This window comes from Triturus cristatus, chromosome 5_2 (genome assembly GCF_964204655.1).
Source record: "Triturus cristatus chromosome 5_2, aTriCri1.1, whole genome shotgun sequence".
In the NCBI taxonomy this organism is placed as follows: Eukaryota; Metazoa; Chordata; class Amphibia; order Caudata; family Salamandridae; genus Triturus; species Triturus cristatus.
The window spans coordinates 774013509-774034033 of record NC_140588.1 but is presented as its reverse complement, the minus strand read 5'-3'; the positions used below and the strand labels follow the sequence as shown (position 1 = coordinate 774034033).

Here is a 20525-nt window from a genome sequence, read left to right as displayed (position 1 = left end):
TTATAAAATATTGTGAGTAGAACTGTGTCCCATTTGTGTTGGGGTAGGTTTCTGTGATGTTCCTTTTTTCCTGAAAAAAATGCATAAGAAAGAGTAGGTGTTAGAAGCCAGATATTACAGAACTTTAAGGTACAGTGCTGCCTCATGTAACTTATAGGAAACGATATGCTGTAGCTGTCTGTAATAGTGAAAAGTTCATTGTAGGTGAAAGGCACAGTGCATGTCGGTCAAACAGATGATGGGTGGGTGCTTGTTTGCGTCAGCCAAGATAATGGGCCAAGTGGAAAGTTAGGATTTCAACCGCATACCTACTGATAGATTTCTCTGTTTTCAAAATAGCGATTCCTGCTTGGGAATTGCTCTTAACGTCCAAACCATGACGGATAAATACATTTGGCAGGACAAGAGAATTTTCCTTTTTTGGTGACCATGCGTCGAGGCAGCGTAACAATTATACATATATAAGTGGAGAGGAACAGGATGAAATAAGAATATTCTGTTTTAGCTTAATCAAAACAATTTAAAGTGTTCCAAATAATATTTATCTAGCTCAGAGGAGTTGTTTGGCCTAGTTCCAACAGGAGGATGGTGGTATGATCAGTGCCTTTTGGTGTGTGGGTGGTGGGGTGAGAAGAAATACTATGGCACTATATTGTGTAGAGGTGCATAAACGTCAAATGCCCTTCAAGCAACATAGGATAGGTCAGGCTCTGAGCTGCTGATTCAGTCTTTAAAACACTACTGAGACAGCAATTGTGCCGATTCTTTCTGAAACACCTTGTTCACTGAACAAGTCACAGCTGAATACACCTTGTGCCCAAAGAGGGGACGCGGTTTCTTACTGCAGTAAAGGTTTTTTTAGCGTCCCGTACATTAATATAGAGAACTAGGAAGGCTATCAAAACGGGGTGAATTATAGCGTCTGCAATAGTCAATAAATGTCTCACTGTTAAACGATTCTTTGAGGATTTAGAGGGCTGCTTCCAGAGAAGAGATAATTCATCATATTAGGTCAACTTTGCGCTGATGAGAAAAGAAAATAGATGAAACCATTTTGCAAATTTGTTTCTGCTTGCTTAACAGGAAATCGAAAAACATAGAAGGTAAACATGGAAGAAAGCATTTTTTAAACCATTTCAGAAAACTACTGTATAAACACGTTTTTATTTCAGGAGTTTTACTGTGTTATATTTTACAAACATCAGCTCCATAAAGAACCTCTAGAAAACGAAATGGAGAAAACAGTTTCAAAAACCAGATTATGATGAAGCTGCACAAATACCATGAACCCTTGCTGAAAAACTTACATTTTAACACAAGACTATGACGTGACATTATATGAAACTCTCCAAGTTGCGGACTTCCAGCAGCAAAAAAACAAGCATTTGCAATGCAATAGGTCTCGCAATACTGAAAGTTTGAGCTATTGCATTATTATTTGCAACGCCAAAAGCTCAAACTTTCAGTAATGTGAGACCTATTGCATTGCAAATGCTTGTTTAATTTAGGTCAATGAATCATATTTAATGAGCTGTGCGCTTCGGGTATTATAAAAATCCTTCAATTCGGCAGATGCTCCAAATAAATATTGAATTTACTTACAAACCCCGTTCTCAAAAGTATTTGAACAGCGTTATCAGGGTAACGCATGTCGCCTAGACACTGTGCAAAATGGTGTTTGTATTACGCCCTTCGTTCCTCACAGGTCAAGCTAGCTGTCTAGCTTAATGCTTTGGTACACAGGCTGCATATTCAGTGCCTGCTGTCCACCCTCCTGTCAACGGCCATCACTGATTGGGTGATGCAGGGAGTAGGGGAAGAAACCGACATGAGGGTGGGGTAGTGAAATGAAGGCATGTGGAGGAGTTCGAGAAAGCCAGGGGTTTTAAAAGCGATGAGAGGAATTATGCTAACGAGCTAGCCGGCCACATTCGCAGATCAACATGAAGGAGTAGGGTAGGGCGGGGCAGGGAGCAAGGAAAAAAACACACAAAGTGCTTTATGTAAATAATATAAAACTAGCAAAAGTAAACCAGCAGGAGAGAGACTGTGGTGAAACCTCCACAGTTGTCGACTTTGGGAACCGGGTTTGAGTCTCAGCGTCTGTAAACTGTGCCAATAAAAAATAGAATGTAAATACATTATGCTTGTTGTAGTCACTAAAACAATGGCAGGAATGCCGATAAACTAAAAATATACCCAGCAGAAGCAGCTGGGAGCTGGGAGCTGCGCCGTCGGGACAACCAGGAGGAACCCTGAACATGAGGGGGAGTGGCTGGACTGACAACAGGGGAAGCCCCAAAAACAAAACAAAATTAACATTGTGCTTAGTCTGTAAGCGTTTAAATAAACAAAAAAAATAACATCCCACGAAGTGCAGAATGTGCATCAGCTGTGAAGCAGGAGCACAGGTAAATGAATTAGCCAGGAACATTTCAGCTAACGCGAGTAAAGATGCACGAGCTGAGGCAGGCCAACAAAAAGAAAAGATTTCTCTCCAAGTCTCATAAAATTAATATGAAGAGTAAAGGCACAGTAACGGGGGCAGTCCTCGTGGGAGGTTAGAAAAGTGGACAAGGAGGGATTACTAAGCATATTAACCAATGAAAAGCAGGCATTTAGGAAGGAGAGCAAGAGGAACCAATGAAAAAAAATTCAAGCCCATATCCTAGATACAGCATGTCTCAGAGACTGCACAAGTGTTGCCTAGGCGAGACCTAACAAACGCATTGGTAAAGCCATTAGATGTGATTTTGGCAAACAGGTAGGATGGTTGAATATATTTTATAGCAAAAATACGCTTCTAAATAAAGGAGGGAAAAGTGAGTCTCTGCCTAAATATGGTGAGGATATCCTTGCAACTAACTGCATGTTACCTAACTTTAGATTTGTTTAGCCCTAACAATAGATTGAGAAAGTGATCACTGGTATATAAACCCAGTACTGAAAGGGTATAACTTTTACCTCAAAGGTCATTCGCAGAGTGGGGAGGATGGGCAGGGCGTTAAGGAATCCGTGGCTAGACCGTATCTCTACCAGATATAGCATTACTGAAGGTAAGTAACTTTTACATCTAATAGAGACATCTAGCCGCAGATTCCTTAACTTTGAATTAAATACCATAGCTATGCCCCACTGGAGCATGGTCTGCCAACTAATCCTACAAAAGTTCTTAAAGAGAACTAGCCGGTCAAAACTAACAGCAGACCAAATGTATGTAGAATTCACAGAACAAGAGCTTGGTTCCTAATAAAATCCATGATCACTGTCACAGAATATATAAATAAAAAACAACCTTCGAGGTCCGTGAGAATCTGCCCTTAAAGGAAAAGGGTTGAAAACCGCTGAAGAACCATCTGTCAGAAGACAGACATTAGCGTCTGTCCTCAAAAGGGGCAAGAAAACCTGATGACCAAAAAAAAGAGTTAAATGCATGATAAAGGTCATATAATCTGCATAGCTCATAAGAAATCCCTTCCTAAGACACAAGATGTGTTCAGCGACCTCAAGGCCACACTATTGGCTACACATCTCCAACCACCTCGACTCTCCACCTGGCAGAAGCAAAGGAGAAACCTCCAAACTTGGTGAAGCTGTAGCAGTTTGCACAACAAATTCTTTAGCAGTAGGGTGTTGAGAAAAACAAGCAGGGTCATCCGGATCAGGACGATGACGATGCGAAATGGCACGATCAGCAGAGATACCAGACATCGCCTTGCCCAAGTACTCATGAGAAAGTCGTACAGACTCTCCATAAGGTAATATAGGTTCATCAGGGTGTGCCACCCTGATGAAGCAGATCCAATAATGGATCAGATGATAAAGTCAGCGACAGAAGCTGCAATTTTAGCATTCCAGCAGCTCTCTTAATAGCCTCAGCGAAAGATGCACTAGCCTCCGTCGCCATTCTTTTTGGAGAAAGCAGATCATAATTAGGAGATAGCTGCAGATTAATTTAAATGTTGCCAAAGAACCTCCTACCTGAGGCTGACCAAAACCAACCAAGAGGTCGACGTCGCTAGTGTCTGCAGAGTCTTCTTGCAATACTAGAGATATAGCAACATAACCAGCCTCATCCTCAATTTGCAAAGGGTGCTTGAACTGCAGTGGCTATAAGCAGCGCATCCGGCACCGATTGACAAGACATTGCTTCTAAACTTTACAGTACTTCTACCTCGCTGTTCGAGTAGGCAGTAATGCAGGATTGCACAGCTGTTCTCTCCAGGTTCTTACTTGTACTTGGATCTTATAGTCAGATAAAAGGAGGGGCTCTGAGTTGTGACCACACCTTTTTATATATGGCATCACTGGAAATAACGCAGGCCATGAATGTGCTCATGCATGGTCATAATTATGTAAATTTCAAGGCTGAGAACTACATAAAACTATTTCTGCAAAAAGGAAAGATTTTGTTCTATTAACCCACTTGAATTTAAACTGCAGATCAATATTGTGCTTAAAGCTTTACTGGCATTTGCGAAATTATGACTTTAACCTGGCACTGAACATAAGACCTATGGATAAATATCTGAAGGTGGTACTCTTGTTGACCTTCCTGTCTAAATGTGACAATATCGGACATACAAACAGCATGTCAAACCCCTGCCCTCGAATACTTCGCTGCTTAGAAGATTCCTGAAATAAACAAGATGTGTACTCTGTACTCCCTTTTAGAGAATGTGTTTGTAGTTGCTGTTTTATTTAGCACTGTAACAAACAAAAGAAGATCGAACTGGAAGGTGCCCTTGTGTATTAGTGACTGAGTATACATGGATATCAAATCTGTTGCACCGAATCTTCAATTATTTTTAATAGAAGCTGGGAGTCGTGCAATCAAAGCACAGAATAGGTCAATATATGCAAAGAGTTAATTATCTTTTTTACAGTACAACTCTTTTCTGGGAATATATTTTGTTTGAGTTTTAGAATAACATAAGGTTTTCAAATACTTCAAACAGATCACTAACAAAAGAAAACAAGTACAGCGATATTCGGTCACATTTCCCTTCCCACCACCCGGTGATTCCACAATACATACCCTTTATGCTGGGCTGATCTTCCCCATATTGTCCCCGTTTCTAGGGCTGGGCCTCCTTCATATGTCTGTTACCTCACTGTTTGGGCTGTGTTTTCCCTTCAAAGGACAACTCTTAATAAATATTTATAATATTACCACTCGTCCCAGGAACAATATGTACTCTTTTGCAAGAATTTGAAACAACCTTCACTGCTGACATTGCCTGTACAGAGAGTAGCATGAAGTGCTATAGCTACCACTGAGGTATGTCATCTCACCATGAGGCTAAAACCTTAAATTCCTTCAAGACTTCATAATGTGTCTACAATACGCCTATAAATACATGCCAACTAAATGAGAGATGCCCACTTTGTATTATAGTCAGAAAATGTTCAAAGTATATAGCAGTACTGTGCACAGATTGATGCCTATTGAAAGGGTGAATGGTAACCATATTGTCAACCCACATTGGGTAGCATTCATATGAATGACCAAATTAGCAGTGGATCTCAAATAAGACACGACACAACACAACAGGCAATCATTTGCATTTGCCCAAAAGGAGCTGAAGGCAAGCAAAAGGTAACATGAGGCAGTAAAGGGGGAGCATAGGTGCACTCAATTTCTGAGTTTTCAGTGATTTGTAAACAGAGGATCAAGTGTACAGTAGACTGAAAAAGCTACAATTACAATAATATACAGGCCTACCCCTCATAACACCTGTGTTACCATTTTATCAGACTAAAAGGCTGCAAATAATATTGTATAATCAGCAGGTAGCTTTGTGAATGCAAAATTACTGCAACTTCGGACACAACCCTCAGTGCTTCACTCAAGGGAATGACCTTGTAAAATCTTTCCAGTCTTGAAAATATTCATAGTCAACATGTACTTCATGGGGTTGCATCAATCAATATAAAAGCTGCGTATAACACTCAAAAGAGGGGTTCAGAGAGGCTTGATCTCAGAGCTTAGAAGTATCGCTATGAAGGATGAGCACACCCATCAGCACTAAGCAACGAAATTCGCAGATAATCATAATATATTTTGAGTGCAAAAAGTATTTTTTACTGAAAACCCTTTCACAATACAATGGAGTCATATTATGGCAAGTCGGAGGAGTCGAGAACTGATAATATAAACTGAACTGGGCTGTAGGAACTGGACGGTTGTTGCAATTGGCCCAAGGTGCGACAGAGCAGCCCAATACAAAGCTTTGGACCTTGGACAAGAAATTCAAAATGTTCTATTTGTACTCTAGACATCACTTCAAAAAATCCTTGTTGGTCAATATTCAGACGTGCCACCCCTAAACAAGAGGGAGAGTCAGTGAGAATATAATTTGTAAGTACTGCTGCCAAAGCACAAACCTCCAGAAGTAACTTGCATTATTGATATATCAATAATCACATAATCCATGTTCTATACATTTTCCAGACTTGGTGAAATAAAAAATCACTAGGTCGGTTGGAAGCTCAGGAATCCCTTGGTTTTGCAAATTGTTAATACATCATTCTTTAATTCCTACACTATTGGCTACTGAACACCAAAAAGATGTGGGTGGCCTTAAATCAAACATTTTAGGTTTCTGTTGAAGTGATTTTTAAGTAGAACTTCCTCAGAAACCAGAACCAATGAACTTTTGTTAGAAGTTATGGAGGCAAAACTAGCCCTTGATTTACAGTATGTACTAGAGCTAGGCAACGCCCGCTTCCAAGCGCTTCTCTGCCAATCATGTGACATTCACAGTGAAAGTCAACTGTATGCTACAAAACAGACCACGTCTAAAGATATTAGCGGTGCCAGAGTTGGACAGTGCCTAGCTCTCATAGCTTGCTGGGGAAGAATACATAATCTTGGTGACAAGCTTATGTATATCACTAAACACCTAACAGAGTGAATGCTCAAAGGACTTACCTGGTCTAACCGGCAGCATTTCAGTTCGAATTAAAAGTACTGTTTTAGGAACCTTGCTCCGGATATGCAGACCAGCAAAAGGAAACACTGAAACCAGATACCCGCAGTGAGCATTGTTGACGTGTGTGACCGCTAACAATACCGGGGAAAACCAGATTGAACATTTAGAAGATCAGCTTTAGCAGGCTTTGCACAAAGTTCTAGAAATAGGACTGACCAATTGGGGGAACCATGGCGACGTAAAAGAATATAGGATTGAGGAGTATTTCTCTGTCAGTGGCAATTATGTGACTGGTATGTTTGGAATGCTGTTCAGGCCCATATTTGGGAGGGCGTGGGCATTCACATCTCCAACATGTCAATATTCGTGTATTGAAATGGTTTCACAGAGATTCGCATAGTATCAACTTATAAAAATGACTAATATGAAAGAAGTGGTTTTAAGCAAAAGGTATTACGATAAATATTCTCAATACTGCTGGAAACGTCTCGCAACGGTGTATTAAATAAGTGACAAATATAACACACAAAAACAAATTTCTTCCCAGTGAGTTTTTTTTTTTTACTGATTCATTTAAAAGTTATGTTCTTGTGCACCGAAACAACCTTTGCAGAGCATCCATATTTTGGTGACTTTACTAACCGCTTTAGAATCATCTTGTTTCTTTTCACTGACCCCTGGATCTTTAACAGCCTGTTGTCCTTTTTCTTCAGCTTCCTGTAGCAGAACAGATTAAGGCACGTATATTCAGACAATATTTTGTGTCAAATAAGAAACAGTCAAGAAGTCTCAGCCTACCATTAATAATGCAAGAAATGTGTAAGAGGGTAAAAAACTTTTTTGCATTGTCTCAAGGTAAAACCTCTTAACCCCAGATATTTTTGTAAACTACAAACCGGGGGACTGCAGGGTGGTGTCTCTTTCATGTATCCCATGAAGTTTTCCTACTCAGAAGCCCCTGCAACCCTCAAACATTGGCTAAAAACACACATTTCCCTCACATTTCTGTGAGCGAAAGTACCGGAAATTGGTGGGGTGAGGGGCAACAAATATACTACCACCAAGCATTCCCACGTCTCCAAATAAAAACTGGTACCTCACTTGTGTGAGTGGGCACACCGCCTGTGTCAGGAAAGGGACCAAAACACAATGTAGAGACATAAACAGTTCCTATAAAAAAAATTTAATCTAATTTGGCAATGCAGGAGCTGCAGTATTCGGGTCCGGGCTCAGCAGCCACCCAGGGAAACTACCAAACCCAGACATTTCTGAAAACTATGCAACCAGGGCAAGCCATGGGGGTTGCCTATTGTGGAAATATGATGAAAATGTATGTTTTTAGCCAAGGATGGAGGTTTTCAAGGCCTTCTGGGTAAAGAAACATGTTGAGAGCAATGCTAGTTAAGCCACACTAGACTCTCCAGGGTGTTTAATTTTCAGAAACATACAAGTTTGATAGGCTTATAGGTGCTTGCTGAGCTAGAGCCCAAAATCCACAGCTACCCAGATGTCAAAAGAGGGTAGGTTTACAGAGGAAAAAATGAACGGGTTCATCTTGCGATCTGGGCCCTTTCCTGTCACAGGCACCAGGCTCCTCCGCCCCCACACAAATGAGGTACCATTTTTATCTGGACAATTGGTATGAGCTCTGACATAATCAGAGAAGCTATTTTCAGAGCTCCTAGATAATGAGATTGCTGTCATGATTTGTCGTCGCACTACATGGCACCAAAGAGACAATTGGATTTTGTTACAGGACAAGTAGATTTATGAAGCAACATGTCCCATGAACAAGTAGAAATGTTATTAAATTCCACACCTCTTCTGCTGAGAAAAAGGAGAGGGGGGGGTCTCCGTGAGGGAGGCCCGCCAGGAGTGATGCCGGTGCATATAGGGGCGTCCCCGCAGTTCTTAAGACGCAGCACCTCCAGCATTTTAGCGCCACAGTCAAAAGAACTCCAGGACACATAACAGCCACCAACAGGCTGGCAGTTTTTCTAGCAAAGGACCGAAATGTGTGGACTGCCCCACCAACCCTAGCACTTCTTGGTGGGCTCCATCAAGCCATTGTGTGACCCACTGGAGCTGAGAGGCAAAGAAGTACAATTTGAAATCAGAGGTACCTAGGTCCCGCTCAGCAGGAGGGCACCATAAGATTGCACAAAACCTTTATGTCAGAGTTTTTCATTGTAAGGGGACGATATGAGGTCAGAGTTGCCCCCACATGGCTTAGGCATCATAAATCCTTTGGGATTATCTCTAACTCCATAGCTTCTAAGATTACCTCCAACAACTACTGATCTGATTCAGCACCGCTACAAACACCCGGTACAATTCAGTAAAAAATCCATCCACCGGGAGTCTTATACTTATGTTTCATTATCAAGGCTGCAGGGAGCTCCACTAGAGTAATATCCACTCATAGGTCCTTCATTGCCACTTCTCCTAGCTGGGGTATAACCAGCAGTGCCAGGAATGCCTCAATCCTCTCAAGTGAGCAGCGAGACCCCACCCCCATACATCCTCTCCAAATGGCACTGAAATAATGTTGCCACCATTGCCTCCTGTGAGGCAGCCACCGTGCTGTCCGGGCCAATCAAGTTAGGGACAGGAGGTGAACAACGTTCTCTATGGAGCAACCAGGCCAGAAGCCGGCCTACCTTGTCTCCTTCACAATGAAGACATTGCCTATATTGTGTAAGCATCGAGCCTGTTCCATTTTGACATCAAAGTCTGGCTGAGCTATAATGTCTCCCTTTGCTGCGTTGAACAACTCAAATCCTTATATTGCAAAACTGCCAGCTCGCCATTGTAACGGCCTATGTACCCCACTGGTCAAGCCCAGGAATTGGACCCTCATCACTGCTTTCATAGCCTCCCATTCAACAGCATGAGTACCGTTCAAGCCCCAGTTAGATTATTAAATATTCAGTTAAGGTCAGAGTTAGCTTTTCATTGCCTACCACATGCTCCATATTATCAATCAGGAAACACAAATGTCTTGTATGTGTCCCACCCCCACCCCAGGCCAAATCACAGAGCACTGGGGAATTATCTGATAAGAAACCAGCTAAGTCACAGTCAACAGGGAGTCCATGGGAAGACATGCAAACAGCATTTTATCTAGTCTGCTGAACGTGTGGTGTGTAGGCGAGTGGCAGAGGAAGGCTTTATTTAATGGATTGTGAGCTCTCCAACCATCCAGCAACCCCAAATTGGACATGACCTCCTGCAGTGAGGAGGTCATTTGTGGTTTCATATCTTGCCTGGGGAGTTACCAATCCTTTTCCGCATCCACTACACAGTTAAAAAATCATCTAACGGAAGAAGCAGACCATCCATTTTGGAACCAATCACATCTTGATGCCCATAGTAGAAGTGGGGATCATCAACAATAGGCATGTATAGGTTAAGCAAGGAACGGCCTTCCAGACAAGCTTACCCTGCAGAAGAACAAGTTACTTACCTTCGGTAACAATATATCTGTAAGAAACATTAGTTAGATTCCTCACCTTAAAATATCCCCAGGCGTCAGGCTGGATCTGGAAAGATTTTTCATCAGCAATACCCTTGCGCGTCGCTAGGCATCGTCTGCGGCTCCGCATCCGTTGTCGTGATCGCCGGAATGACGTTGGAGTACTTAGAAGCCGCCCTCGCGCGCTGACGTCAATTCTTGTACATAGCTTTCCGCGACAGGAACGCAGAGCCATGCAAGAGACCGACACTGGTGCCAAGAATATAGGGCCCTGAAAGGGATGACCTCAATCCTAGATATCAGTTCGCAGAACAGGGAGGATGGGTGGGGCAGTGAGGAATCTAACTAACTAATGTTTCTTACAGATATATCGTTACCGAAGGTAAGTAACTTGTTCATCTGAAAGAAACACGTTAGTTAGATTCCTCACCTTAGAATAGATACCCCAGCAATACCAACCCCGGCTGTGGGTCTGCGAACCAAGATCACACCAGAAAGTCCGGGAGAACAGAACGGCCAAAGAAGCCGTCTCTCTGGACTTGGCTGTCCAGGCAATAATGTTTGGCAAACGTGTACAGCGAGGCCCACGTTGCTGCTTGACAAATGTCCTGCAAGGGGACTCCCCGGCCCAGGGCAGTGGTCGCCGCTGTGGCCCGAGTGGAATGGGCCCTCAGCACTACAGGAGGTTCCTTTTTAGCTTAAGAATGACAGGCCTTGATACACAAAATGACCCACCGAGAGATGGTTCGCTTGTGCACCGGCCGCCCCTTCTTAGCACCCACGTAGCCAACAAAGAGTTGGTCGTCCACCCGGAACTGTTTGGTACGGTCCAGATAGAAGGACAGCGCCCATTTTGGGTCCAGACGGTGGAGCCTCTCTTCCTCTTTCGAGGGATGCGGAAAAAAGTTGGGCAGCGTAACAGACTGGCCGATGTGGAAGGCAGTTACCACCTTAGGGAGAAAGGAAGGACGAGTCCTAAGAACAACTTTGTCCGGATGGACAGAAAGGAGAGGAGGCTTAGAAGAGAGAGCCTGGAGCTTACTCACCCTTCTGGCAGAGGTGATGGCAACCAGAAAAGCAGTCTTAAGAGTCAGAAGACGAAGGGGACAATTATGAAGTGGCTCAAAGGAGTGCACATCAGATAGGTCAAGACTAGATTCAAATCCCACTGAGGCATTACGAAGGGGACAGGAGGAAACATGTGAGTAATGCCCTTAAAGAATCGAGAAACAACAGGGGATTTAAAAAGAGAAGGCTGATCAGGAAGCCGTAAGAAGGCAGAAATAGCTGAAAGATATTCCTTGAGGGTGCCCAGAGCAGAGCCCTGCTGGGCCAGGGAAAGAAGGAAGAGAAGAACCTCAGAAAGAGGGGCGGAAAGGGGATCCACAGCCTTTGCTGTGCACCATGCCACAAATTTGTTCCACCTGCAGGCATATACCGATTTTGTGAAGGGACGCCTGGCTGCCAGAATAACATTACAGACTTCAGGAGGCAAGTCAAATGGCATCAACTGCCGCCGCTCAATCTCCACGCATGGAGGTGGAGGCTGGACAGGTTCGGGTGGAGGACCGTCCCCTGCTGCTGCGGCAGAAGGTCCTCCTGAAGAGGCAGTCGAATCGGGGGATCGATAGATAGACTGAGTAGCTCGGGATACCAGTATCTTCGTGCCGAATCCGGACCCACAAGGATGACTTGGGCCCGGTCGCGCCTGATCTTCTTCAGCACTCTGGGCAGAAGTGGTATAGGTGGAAAGGCGTACAACAGACCGCAGCTCCACTCGCGACGAAAAGCGTCTCCGAGCGAGTGCCGCCTTGGAAACTCCAACGCGCAGAACTGCTGATATTGCGCGAATAGATCTAACCAAGGCTCTCCTCACTGCCGAAAGAGGCCTTGCACCACGTCCAAGTTCAGACGCCATTCGTGATCCATCATGCACCGGGGGCAGAGTTCGTCTGCCCTGGTGTTCAGAGAGCTCGCCATGTGTTGAACCACCAGGGTGATGCCCTGATGTTCCAGCCATGTCCAGAGGCGCAGAGCCTCCTGACCAAGGGTCCACAACCCCACCCCGCCCTGTTTGTTGCAATACCACATGGCGGTGGTGTTGTCCGTGAACACCTGCACTACACTTCCCCGAACAGAGCGAAGGAATGCCTTCAGTGCAAGTCGGATCGCCCGCAGCTCCAATAGGTTGATATGGAACCGGGACTCCGCCGGAGACCAGAGGCCTCTGAACTCCACCTCTCCCATGTGGCCCCCCCATCCCAGGAGGGACGCATCCGTCACCACTACGTGCTCCGGTTGGGGTAGGGAGAGGGATCTGCCACTGACCCAATCGCTGTCCACTGCAACTGTCTTGCAGTGCCCTCTGAGATCAGCACATGGTTGGGCAGGTTGCCCAGATGCTGGGCCCACTGGAACTTCAGGTCCCACTGCAGAGCCCGCATCCGCCACGTGGCGTGATGTACTAGCAGGATGCAGGAGGCCATCAGACCCAGCAGCCGCAGCAACAACCTGACCGAAACTCGGGACAAAGGCTGAAAGATCGTAATCAGAGCCTGTATATTGCCGAACCCGCTGTTCCGGAGGATAGACCTGGAACTGTGCAGAGTCCAGAACTGCTCCGATGAAAAGGAGCGTCTGCGAGGGACTCAGATGCGACTTCGGCACGTTGATGGAGAACCTCAGCAAATGCAGGAGGTCGGCCGTAGTCTGGAGGTGGGAGACGACTGCCTGGGGCGAGCCCGCCTTCAACAGCCAGTCGTTGAGATAGGGGAAGACTGGAACCCCTAATCTGCGCAGGTGAGCTGCGACCACCGCCATCACTTTCGTGAACACCCGAGGGGCACTGGTGAGGCCAAAGGGGAGCACGGTAAACTGAAAGTGCTCGTGGCCTACCGTGAACCGCAGGTAACGCCGATGGGCCGGCAGGACGGGGATGTAGAAATAAGCGTCCTGCAAGTCCAACGCTACCATCCAGTCTCCAGGGTCTAGGGCAGCCAGAACCTGAGCTAAGGATAGCATCTTGAACTTCTCCTTCCAGAGGAAGGCATTGACGCTCCTGAGGTCCAAGATAGGGCGTAGGCCCCCTTTGCCCTTCTTGGGAACCAGAAAGTAGTGGGAATAACAACCATGACCTACTTCTGGGCCAAGAACGCGCTCGATAGCCCCCTTGGCCAAGAGGGCCGTAACTTCCTCCTGCAGAAGTCGCAAGTGATCCCCCGAAATTCGGTGGTACTGCGGTGGCATGGCTGGAGGGGTCACCTCAAAAGGGGAGGGAGTAGCCCCTTAGGACAATTTGCAGCACCCACCTGTCCGTGGTGACGGCACGCCAGTGGTGCAGGTGATGGCGAACTCTGCCTCCCACGGGCGTGGAATGGGCATGAAAGCTCGGAATAGGAGGGCTTTCAGGCGGATGCTGCTGGGGTAGATGTGGATGGACCGGCTCGTGGCCAAGAAAGGGGCGAAAAGCGGAAGTTTACGGGTGCGGGCCCGAGAGGCCCAAGGACTTGGTCGTAGCCCTGGAGTCTTTAAAGCGCTCCAGCGCACTATCCGCTTTGTCGCCGAAAAGGCGACTGCCATCGAAGGGCATGTCCATGAGGGTGCTCCGGACATCCCCGGAGAAATTCGTGGACCGCAGCCAGGCGTGGTGACGAATCGCCACAGAGGTCGCAATTGCCCTGCCTAGCAAGTCTGTTGTGTCCAGTCCACATCGGATTTAATACCGTGCCGCATCCCGCCCCTCGGCAAGAGCCTGGGCGAGCCGTGTCCGGGCCTCCTCCGGACACTGGGGCAGCACGTCCTCCACCGTATCCCACAGGGAGTGGGAGTAACGGTCCCAAAGGCATGCGGTGTTGATAGACCGCAACCCCAAACTAAGGGAGGAGAACAGTTTCTTCCCAAACTGTTCCAACCTTTTGGATTCCCGATCCGGGGGAGCAGACGGGAAGGAGGTCTGGGAGGTAGACGCCTGGATAACCAGGCTCTCGGGCGTGGGGTGCACCGAAAGAAAACTGGGTGACGCCGGGCCACGTTCCGGTCCACAGGAGGAACTGTGGAGGGCTTGGTCCAGGTGCCCATCAGAATGTCCGTTAGTTCTTCATTGAACTGCAGCAGAGGCTCCGAGGAGCTTGCCGGCGGTTGAAGCACTTCAGTGAGGAGATTAGTCCTCACGGCCACAGCAGGCAGCTCCCCCCACAGAATACGTAGCACCCTCCTCCGTAGCCACGGATGGAGGAGAGATGAAGCCAGTGTCAGGGGCGGTATCAAGACCACTGGCATCCCCCAGTTTGTCTGCCCAGTACTGAGATAACTGGCGCTGCTGTGCCAGAGGGTCCTCAGACCCCTCCCAGTCGTCTACGTCATCAGACTCCTGGTATACAGGTGGAAGGGTCGGCGCCGGGCAGTAGATGAATCTCTCATCCACCGGCACCGGACGGCGCCGCTCCGACGCCAGGCCCGGACTAAACCAGGGAACGGCGTCATCCGGGGAACGGCGTCATCCGGGGAACGGCGTCATCCGGGGAACGGCGTCATCCGGGGAACGGCGTCATCCGGGGAACGGCGTCATCCGGGGAACGGCGTCATCCGGGGAACGGCGTCATCCGGGGAACGGCGTCATCCGGGGAACGGCGTCATCCGGGGAACGGCGTCATCCGAAGGCGGCGCCGGGGGTGGCACCGGAGGGATCGCGCAGGCGGAGGGGTCGTAATGTCGACCGGGATCCAGGCCTGGATCCCGCAGGGGCCTGCTGCGTCGGAACCGGAGTCGCGCCGGGGCCGCCGGTTCGCTAGGCCTCCCAGTCGAGCCCGCGGGGCCAGACGGCAAAGCCAGGCTCCTCATGGCCACGAGGAAATCTCTGATCTCCGCCGGAGTCGCGTCAGACCCAGGGACCGGAGGGTATGGGGTCGGACGGGACTCCTGCGGCTCCGACGGTGCCACCCGAACCCTCAGTCGAGTCGCGCGACCGGCGAGGGGAGCCAGAAGAACGATGTCGCCTGACTTCTTGCTGTGCTTCGACTTACCAGAGTGCGAAGACTTTGACCCCGATGAGCGGTGATCGCTGCGGCTCCGCGACCGGTCCCTCGGAGCCGACTGCTGGATCTCGAGCAGCTTGCGGGACCGCTCCCGCCTAGCCTTCGAGGTCAAGGCCCGGCAGTCGAGGCATGACTCGGCATGGTGGTCGGCCCCAAGGGAATAGAGACACAGGCGGTGGTGATCTGTGACCGACATCAGTCGGTGACAGGCGTCACAAGGTTTGAATCCAGGCATCCCTACCGGCACCAGAGTCGAGGTCGACTGGAAATAGAACCAAAAGAGTTCAAAAAGTTGTGTCAAAAAGTGACTAAAAGGGTATGCTCTTCCCGGATCAGCGCTTACTGGCACGGAAAAAAAGAAGAACTGACGTCAGCACGCGAGGGCGGTGTTTAAGTAGTCCGACGACGTCATTCCGGCGATCACAACGCCGACGACGGACGCGGAGCCGCCGACGACACCTAGCGACGCGCAAGGGTATTGCTGCCGAAAAATCTTTCCGGATCCAGCCTGACGCCTGGGGATATTCTAAGGTGAGGAACCTAACTAACGTGTTTCTTTCAGATAGACATACCTCTCCTCAACGTCCGCCTCCACATATATAGGCACAAAGGTGGTCTTAGTTGCTCCCACACTAATGCTCGCCTAGCGTAGGTTGAATACAATATGTGATATAGCTGCCCTTTCCACTCTTTCCAATTTATCCGGTTTTAAAATAAGGTCGGCGTTTCAGCTCCTGGCTCATGTGGGGCATAAAAGTACATGCTGACTTGACCGCACAGCCTGTAATGGTGTGTACTGGGTGGTGAAACTTACCTCGTTGGACAACTTGCTTGAGAATTTTGGTATTCTGCTGCTCCTTTTTAGTTTATGTTTTATCTATTTTTACTCTGACTCCGGTTTTTATATTGTTAATCTGCACTTGCTCTTGCTAATTTGCACTGGTAGCCCCGCTGTGAAAGCGCGCTGCCAAACTGACCTGTGGTGCCCACAGGTAAGAGCGGGCCCACCTCTTAAAGGTCAGTGTTTTAGCTCCTGGCTCATGTGGGGCATAGAAGTACATGCTGCCCGGTCGTGTGCAGCAGGGGTGCCACCAGCACGCCAAAGGCAAGCCAGTCTGCGCCAGTCAGCGCCTGGAATGCGCCAAGACCCCTGGCCGTTTCTTTCCCCAAACCTACACAAGAGATCAACTACTTGCTCTAGATATAGGTAAGGGCTGTCACTCCCCATTATGGAAAGGGAAGAGGGTTGATCCCTACTACTGTAATGGCTGTGGGTTCTTAGTGACATGTAGGTATACATCAGTGAATCCCCTAGGGGCAACTAACCTTAGACCAAGGTCAGGAGACAACAATAGTTTAGATACTGCTGTTGAAACTCCTCATATAGTGGAGCCCCCGCACGCTCCTGGACGGAGGGAAATAAACAATGAGGAATGTGGGAGAAGGCCACTTGCCTGCTGAACACTAGATCCATAAATAAGCATAGACACTTGTTCGAGGACTTAATGCAGACTTATAATCCTGACCTGATTTTCTTGACTGAAACCTGGGCCACGGATACATCCGAGCCAGTCTGTAATGAGGCGCTGCCAATAGGCTACAAACTGTACAGCATGGACAGGAAAGACAATAGGGGAAGTGGTATTGCTATTATCTACCGCTCATGCTTTAAGGCCACCTGCAACCCTATCCAGCTGATGAACGCAGAAGCGGTGGCGTTTAATATTAAAATTGATAACACCCACAGCTGCCCGGGTCTGCTCCTATACCAGCCACCAGGGCCGCGTGCTACTTTCATTCGTGCACTGCATACTCTCACAGAATCTTGCTTCGAGTTCCAAAGCTTTACAGCCCTAGGGGTTTTTAATTTTCATTTGGAATGTGGGAACAGTGGAGATACTTTCACCCTGCTACATAATATGGAAAGTCTTGGTCTGACTCAGTCACTGGACCCACCCACGATGCCAGTCATACTCTGGACAGCATATTCAAAAACAACCCCCTTATTGGGTTAGACAAAATTCTGCCACTTACATGGACAGACCATAAGGCGGAGTTTTTCACACTCCTCTGTCCAGAAAGAAAAATGATGTCTCGTGGCAGAACAACAGTGGTTAAGTGTCGATCCTGGCATAAAATAAACAAAACTAACCTGGAGGAAGCTCTTTGTATTGGCCCTCCTAGCCCAGCCTCGGATAACAATAAGGCTGCAGACAATTTTGACAATTGGATTAGATCTGCAATTAATTGTCTGGCCCCAGAAATGATCAGCAATCAACGAAGAGCTCAACCATCAGCGCCATGGTAAAGCATAGAACTTAAAACGATTAAATGTAAATGTAGACACCTATAGCGTGCCTGGAGAGTGGATTACAGTGCGCAAGGTAAATTGTGCTATAAGCTAGCCTTTGCGGCATACAAAGAAGCAATTATTCAGGCCAAAAAGAACTATTTTACCACAAAAATAGAGGCTGCTAAAGAGGAGCCTGACGCACTTATAAGAGACGCTGTCGTCCCTGCTCGCAGAGAATCCAGCTTCCAGTGTTCTGACTCCCTTCGCGGGGTGTTAGAATTCGAGACCCGGAAAGAGATTCCCACCTCTCTCATTCTCAAGGTATGGAGCGGACTAGAACCTAGAGGGACTCTTGGCATACCCGACAAAGCATACCATACTATTGCCTACCATACTATAGCATACATCACCTACTTCTTACCTTGTACTACACTTAGGTTAGGTACAGTGGGGTGGAACTAGTTAGAGAAGCATCTTCGGAGTACTTGCATTTTTAGCTTATGTTATTTATGTATATGAATATATGTGTCATAACTAAAAGAATGCTAGCGCAGTATTATTTCTTTCTACTGCTTATGCTGTACATAATATATCTCGCATATACTGTCTTACGATTGTAACAGCTCATATCTCTTACACAAGAAACAAGACTGTTCAATAAATGCTTTTTTTTAAATGCCCGTCTATTCTTTCTGTGTGACTCTGAAGAAACTAAGCATGCACGCATGCACGATTAGCTGAGTGAAACTTATCTGTTTCCACGATTCTGAGTATTCCGATTCTAAACGGAAACAAAGTTGTCATGTTTATGCGGTTGGCAGAAACTACTCCCTTCTTGTTTACAAGGAGATTCTAGTGGCCTCTGAGTTAGCTGGCACAAAGAAATTAAGTTTAATATACTCGATAGGGACATACTGACCTCAGTCCTATGCCAAATCTATAGGGTATATTATTCCAATGCGCAGGGCCTATTAGGGAAATAGGAACTACACTACATGGCGCCCAACGTTTGGTAAGGCACTAATTTAACACTAGATACTGAGTAACTCAGTCGTGCTTTTCTTAGAGACTCCTACTCTCATACTCCATAAGACGTCTGGAGTGGGTAGGGTTAAGTATCCGCCAAAACTTAATAGGACCAAAATCCTATATATTAGCTGTTTGGTTTGTTCAACGTTGAAGGATACAGTGTTCCAAAATATTGCGCACCTTATCTTTGTTTTCTTGAAACTTGTTCTACATTTTTCAAAAACAATGTCCTTTAACGGGGATACTAACACAGAGAGCGGTGTGGCTGCGGCTGACCCAGTCGTAACAGCTTTAATTTTACAGGTTTAAATGAAACCGAGGAGGGTGTTCTAAACATCCCTCCAAACTTAAGGAGAGCCATTACTCTAAAACTTATAAAACACGGCCTAACACCAAGAGGCGGTAGAGCAGTTTTCGTGATAGAGGCACACAAATTCTTTCAGACAGAGGTATTCTATTCATGGATTGTATTCCCAGAAACAAATCCAGTAACAAAAATATTTCACTTCTTTAAAGAAGATGAACCACCTGAGGAATATATTCCATTCGAGGATATTGAAATTCCACTCAAATAGCAGGACCATAATCTCTGGTTTAAAGGTGCCCTAAAACATCACAAAAACATAACCAGGCTCGGTCCACTAGGTAGACCAGGAGCAACATGGCCGATTCTAGTCGGCTACACACCTCATCCAGACATCAAAGACATGTCAGACGAGGAATTACTCACTCAACTACAAGAGTTAATAAAAGATTTACAGACAATTAGTCCAATATGTCAAGCAGACTTTCACAGTCTAACCACCAATGACCATTCCAAATCAAACTCAACAGGGGTATACACTAAAAATTACTCCACAGACTTTACACGCAGTCATGGTTAAAATGCCCACAAAACGTCAACAAATTCCATTCTGGTTAGCTCAAAAAATTTATCAAATCGATCAGTATTTCCAAATACTAGCTCTTATGAGAAACACAGAATCCTAACAATCTGTTTACCAATGGGGATCACACCACAACTGGAAGACTGCACCACTTGGGGCACAGTCTTTTCTGCCATCTATACTAAAACACATGGTGTTCCGTCAATTGCAGTAATACCAGATGTCCTGAAACAAATTCAAAACGAATACGGGGCAGAGCCTGCTCTGAATTTAGGTATGAAATTACTGAAAAACTTCGACCTGGTCTCAACAATTATATTATCCAATATTAAAGGGGAGGCAGCATCAGTGGCGATCCGCCAACGCTTAAGGGAATTTGATGTAACAGAACATCAACAAGAACTACACAGAAAAATAGAAAAATCTTATGCAGAATTAGGCAGAGACAGTTTGGGTGAAAAACCTTTGAAGCCAAAACTGTCTGAAGGTCCTGGGAAGGACTCTATTAAACAAAATCTTACATCTCTTAAAAAGAAGTGAGAAACTAATAAACAAAATTCAAAAGAGAAACATTCTCAATTCCAAGGTAGGTCTCCTCAAAAGGAGCCCTTTGAAAGGAGGTACAACCTCAGGAATAGGGATAATTTAAGAAAACCCGACAGGTATCCGGATACTGATACATGTTCCTCTCGTACCTTTCAAATATCGTCACAGACATCAGAAAGAAGAGGACGGTCAGATCACAAAGAAGAACGCGTGAAGTACAAACACGATCAACACGTTCAGAAAAATAAATCAAAACCTCAATTCACCGAAGAAGGTAGCAGGTCTGAAGATCAAACATGCCGAGAATACTGAGAACACAGCTCAAGA

The 20525-nt window shown here is 46.4% G+C and overlaps 1 protein-coding gene across 2 annotated transcripts in view; it reads right to left on the bottom strand.

Annotated features, from left to right (window-relative positions):
* Positions 1-20525, bottom strand: part of WDR44 (WD repeat domain 44) — a 616515-nt gene that overhangs the window by 426303 nt on the left and 169687 nt on the right. Inside the window, exon 3 of one of the 2 annotated variants that reach the window (XM_085607883.1) lies at positions 7578-7652. The exons of the other annotated variant lie outside the window; for it this stretch is intronic. Within the exon in view, the coding sequence (XP_085464009.1) occupies positions 7578-7652 (75 nt within the window). The remainder of the gene's footprint in view (positions 1-7577; positions 7653-20525) is intronic. 2 annotated transcript variants of the gene reach the window in all.